Source organism: Nicotiana attenuata, unplaced genomic scaffold (assembly GCF_001879085.1).
Source record: "Nicotiana attenuata strain UT unplaced genomic scaffold, NIATTr2, whole genome shotgun sequence".
In the NCBI taxonomy this organism is placed as follows: Eukaryota; Viridiplantae; Streptophyta; class Magnoliopsida; order Solanales; family Solanaceae; genus Nicotiana; species Nicotiana attenuata.
The window spans coordinates 1-5813 of record NW_017688095.1 but is presented as its reverse complement, the minus strand read 5'-3'; the positions used below and the strand labels follow the sequence as shown (position 1 = coordinate 5813).

Genomic DNA, 5813 nt, shown 5'->3' with positions numbered 1-5813 from the left:
CTCTATTTATTGGTATGAGCAAGATACAACTTATTTAAACTGAATATATAGAAATCCTTCGGTGGGTATTACGCGTATTCTATATTTACTTACATTACCAATTGTCAATTCGGATTAATATTTAGGGGTGTGGGGGGGGGGGGGGGGTAGGGGGGAGGGCACGGGCGCGTGTCGTGTATAGGGGCGGAGCAAGCTTGTTACGTATGAATCCAACGAATTAAATTGTTTAGTATTCTTTTAAAGTTGTATTTGTATTATTAAACTTATGAAATGTATATATATATAAATATATAATCATGAGTTCAATAATTAAACTGAACTATGAGTTCTGTGATAAGTTAAATTTTAAATTTTGGATCCGTCTCTTATGTATATATACAAATGTATTGTATATGCATGTGTATGAAGGATTCTATCCGTTCAGTCAAGGTCAATTTTCATTAAAATTAAAGAGAAAAATTATCACAATAATGTGGTCATAATTCAATAATGCTAATAGCAATGGTCCCATACTTACTAGGACACTAGGGCCTTGTAGGGCAATAATAAGAACAGAGAGAATGTAATGTCATGACGCATGAAAATTTGACTAAATAAAGCTAAATTTCACCGAAATTATCAACATTACATTTTGGTATGATCAAAACCATTTATTGAAGAAGTTGATATAACAGTTGACTGTGACATCTAAGCCAAAAATAAAAAGAAAAAAAAAGTATTTTGAGTGATAGCATCACTCAATAACACTGTTACCTNTCGTTAGTGCAATTTTTTTCTTAAGAGAAATATATATATGGGATTTCGGAACTTACTGGCCCATTAATTCATTTCGCGCTTTCTATTAAATATTTTTTAATTTACATCCTCGAATTTGAGAACTCTCGTTAATGGTTAAAGGATACGATTAATAAAAATTAATAGCATGAATCGTGTATATCAGATCAATAAATGCATGATATGTGTTTGAACATATTTAACTCTTTCACTAAATCATGATTAGAAAAAGTAAAAAAAAAAATGAGAACAGCCAAATTACCTCTACCCCAACAAGGCCATAACTCCCGTAAAAGCTCAAAAAATCTCACCAAATTCCTCCCCCATTTTATGTTTCCGTTTCTATTTCCAGTCACTCGCATTGTGCCACGATCCCCTTAGCCTGTTGCAGAGTATCTCCACAAAACCAGGGTCACGCTCTTCACATAGGCCATAGTTCTAATCTGAACCGTTCACGTAACACCTTTCGCTATGTGTCACAATCTTAAAGCCCTCAACTTTACCCTACGCCTTAATACCTTCACTTGAGCAAAAACCCCGTAATTTTTACAATAATCCGTGCACGTAATTTCCTACGTGGAATTTAATATCCTAGTCAGCAACCCACCCACCCTCGTTGTTCTTCAGCTCACTTCCCTCTATATAAACATCTCAAATCTCATCTATCATTTTAACTTCAACTTCACAAAAAACCAAAATCTGAGCGAAAAACAAAAGGAAAAATAGAAAGAGAAAATGAAAAGTCATTCATTTTTCTCCTTCACATAGTTTCCATTTTCCCGGCGATAACGACCTCTCGTCGGAAAATGAATATTCCGGCGACATATTCCTTTCTTCACAAATGTAATGCTCGTGTTTCTGTTCATTATAGTCACGTTTTCCATGAAAAAGCCTTGACCTAAAGATACACTCATTCTTTTCTTTTCCTCAACTCCGAATCCAAATTTCGGCCAATTTTTCCTTTTTTATTTAAAGTAAAAGTATGTATGACTGCTTTGATTGATTCGATGAGGTTATCTTTGATATTTGTGACGGTGATGATATGATCGGATGATGTCCAATTGTGTAAAACTGTAAACTTTGGTGCAATTTTTGGTAAAGGAAGAGGAGTAGGTGAATATTATGATGAAGCATTGATTTTAGGTGAAATTTGATTTTAATTTTTCTTGTATTATTGAGCTTTTCCTTTTTCTTCGTCTATTTGTGCGATAAAGTGAAGTTGTTTGTAAGGATTTTGGGCTGGTTTCTAGTTGAGTGGTTTCAGATGCTGAATTTTGATTTTTGATTTTGACATCATCACGTAAAGCGAGTAGGTTTTTAAAAGCTCTGAAACTTGAGCAGAACTAACACAGAGAGTATAATTAGGCTGTACGCAGAGAGAGATAGAGAGAGAAAGTGTACGATTAACAGAGGATGCCTCCGATGAAAATTCAGCCGATCGATTCTCCGACATACAGAGAATCGATCCAAAACGATACAGCAAAGCCTGTGGTGAAATCGCGACTCAAAAGGTTCTTCGATCGACCGTTCCCTAGCGTCTTACGGATTTCGTCGGCAGCAGAGAAGCCGAATGCCGCCGGCGCCGGAAATGAATTGCCTTATGGGAAAGATGGAGGAGCAGTTAATGAGTTCGAGCCGAGCTCAGTTTGTTTAGCTAAGATGGTTGTGAATTTCATCGAGGAGAACAATGAAAAGCCATCGGCTGCTAAATGTGGACGGAATCGTTGCAATTGTTTCAACGGCAACACCAATGATAGCTCCGATGATGAGTTTGACGGTTTCGCTGACTCAGTTACAAACTCCTCTTTTGGTGATTCTTCTGATACTCTCAAGGTAAGAAAAATATCACTATAACAATCAAGTATTTCTCTTTATTTCGATTCGTTGTTTCGAATTTATCTGATTAGTCCTTTTGTCCCGATATTTCAGAGCTTAATTCCGTGTGCAAGTGTTGTTGAAAGAAATCTGTTAGCTGATACCTCCAATATTGTCGAGAAAAACAAAGCTTGTAAGCGTAAAGACGATTTAAGAAAAATTGTGACCGGTGAACTCTCGAAACTTGGCTACAATGCTTCCATCTGCAAATCCAAATGGGAAAAGACTTCTTCTATACCTGCAGGTACATAATCTATTTTTTCCTTTTGTTTGTGCTTTATTTGATGTGTCAAATTTTAGTCAATTTTGTACTGATCTTTTTGAAAATTGTTCATTCAGGTGAATATGAGTACATTGATGTGATTGTGGAAGGAGAAAGAGTGTTGATTGATGTAGATTTCCGATCGGAGTTTGAGATTGCCCGATCGACGGGGAGTTACAAGGCGGTTCTTCAATCGCTGCCGTTCATCTTCGTCGGAAATTCCGATCGGCTTCTGCAAATAGTATCGATCGTCTCGGAAGCGGCTCGTTTGAGTTTGAAGAAGAAAGGCATGCACATCGCTCCCTGGCGTAAAGCCGAGTACATAAAATCCAAATGGCTTAGCCCTCACACTCGAACAAATGATACAGCCGAGAAAACAGCAACCGGCACCGACGCCGTAGCCGAAGCACAAGCCGGAGACCAGAGTGAGGTCAAGGAGAAGGAGGAGTTAGCTGAAGCTGCTGAGAGTAAAGAAATATCTGATTCTGAATTTGGAGAATTGGAGCTGATTTTTGGTGAGAAATCGCTGTCGTCCGCGTCTTTCGAGTCCAATAGCAACGAGACCAAATCGTCAACGTTGCTAACATCGCCGCCGCCGGTGAATTTTTCCGGCAGCGAGGAAGAGAAGCCTGTACTGCCGGTATTGATGACGTGGCAACCTCCGGCATTGAAGCCCAAGAGTTGCGACAGAGGAAACAAGATCGTCGTCACCGGATTGGCTTCCCTTCTCAGGGAAAAACCCTAAAACAAAGTTTTGTTTACTTTTTTCTGAAAATTTTCTAACTTTTTTCAAAAAATTTCTAGTACGTACAAATTATAAATATATAAAAATATATAGAACGATCGGCGTTTCAGATTTTCTGATCCGAAACCCTTTTTTTCAATTTTTCCGTTCTCCGTTATAATTCCTTTTTTTTGTTTTTTTGCAAGGCCTGTAATAAGAATCTAGCTATCCTTCTTGTAATAATTTTCCAAAGCATTAAAAATTGCAAAAAAGAGAGAACAAATCATTATGCATATATTGCCATTTCACTTTTTTTATTATTATTGGTAGCACTAGGCATTTTACATTTATGCAGGGTTTGTGGAATGATCGTATCTCTTAGAATATGTCGTAGTTAATCTATTCTAATTCAGATATTTGTAGCTAATTTCATGATTTGAACTCGTGATCTATAGTCTATGGAAATAGTTCCTCTATCTTTATAAGATAAGAGTAAAGTCTGCGGATATAATTTTATACTCCCCTCCACTTCACTCTTTTGTCTTGGGTAAATTTTTTCGTAATCTGATATAGCCTGTTAGATGCATATCCAAATGTTTCCTAACTAGGGAACAATATGTGTTTTCAACCTTTTTTTAATTTCACTTTTATTCATCTGAGAAAAATAATTTAGGGGTATGGAGAAGAATACATAGGAAGAAGAGAATGCAGGGTGTGGGAGGGATGACGGCAGTAACTCGTGCCATCTTGAACGCCGTGAAGAAGAGGCAAAGCGGTAAGGGGAGGAGTCATTAGAATAACGTGATGTTCTCTTTTCGTGTGTGTTCTCAAATGGAGTAACTTTCTCTCTTCCCCCCCACCCCCCAAATTTTTATTCTTTTTGAAGTGATCAATTTTTTTGTTGCTGAATTTCTATGTCTAATATATGAAAATACGATTCAATTTCACCACGTATCCGTTTTAAGCCTAGATTGGCATAAATTTATCTTTCGGACTACGTCATATCGAATTCGAAAGCGCGTGTATCATGTAAACTTGTATTATGTTTGATAAAATTCTTTCATTTCTCTCTCATTCCTATGTGGGAATTCACTTAAAGTGACATGTACACCTCTTATTAGGAAGTTTGCCGGCCTAAAAACTTGTTAGTCCTACTTAAATCGCCCTCATCCACCCGCCTTCCGTCTCAAAAAGTTATCGGGTGTGACTGATTGGATGAGATTTCTTCAATCTCAATCATAAGTATGTCGCATGAGAATAAAAAAAGTTCCTAGTAGAAAATAATTTCCCATGCTAATTTAAATTAGTCGGGTATTTTTTCTTAGATAATGTGAATCTCGATTTGTTGAATTAGTGAATTAATACTAATGATTGTAAAACAAAAAGGTAAATGATTGAAAATTTAATAGCTCTACTAAGAAGTTTTTTCAATTAAAATAAGATCAATCGAGAAAGATAGGTAAATGATGAGGTATTAACATATTGTTGTGCTGATTTCTTTTTCACATATGTGAAAAGAAAAGAAAATCTTGAACTTACTCGTTACTCTACCTCGGCTTGTATTTTCCATTTTAATTTTACTCGATTATTTTTATATTTAGCATATTCTTTAATGGTGTGTGAGATTATGTTATGTGGTGAACAAACTTGATCTTCTTTTAACTGTGTGAGCTTTTTAGAAAGAGAAAGTAAAAGTTACAAAAATTAGTGAGCACACGTGGTTCAAATATATTGGGAACGGTAAAAATTAGGGAAAAGGAAAATAGGAGGAGTGGTTGATTTCAAGGTTCCAACTCCCAAGCAAAGAATGCTTTCTTGGATTTACACACCTATTGACTCTTTGTTGGGCAATTACCTGATAACCTTTTTTAATTTTATGATCTACTATAAATTATTATTTTAACTATATGGTCATTTTCACATAACATTGATTAAAAAATAAAAATAACACATGAGATCCCTTATCTTTTATTTAAACTTTTAATGGGTCAATGCTAAAACTTAAATAGAGTAGGTCAACAATTTGAGGTGGGACATTTATGATTGTCTACGTGGCAAGATTAGAGTCAAACAACAGAAAGATTGCAAATAACAAAGCTTTTTTTTTTTAGTGTGTGTGTGGGGTAGGGGGGGGGGGGTTTAGGGTAATATAGTAGTTTAAGTTATACAGTATACTAT

At 36.0% G+C, this 5813-nt stretch overlaps 1 protein-coding gene across 1 annotated transcript; it reads left to right on the top strand.

Annotated features, from left to right (window-relative positions):
* Window positions 1-1441: 1441 nt before the first annotated feature.
* LOC109222312 lies at window positions 1442-3940 on the top strand. The gene is made up of 3 exons (XM_019386677.1): window positions 1442-2607; window positions 2704-2893; window positions 2989-3940. The coding sequence occupies exons 1-3, from the start codon at window positions 2188-2190 to the stop codon at window positions 3654-3656; spliced, it is 1278 nt and encodes a 425-aa protein (XP_019242222.1). The 5' UTR covers window positions 1442-2187; the 3' UTR covers window positions 3657-3940.
* Window positions 3941-5813: the final 1873 nt, after the last annotated feature.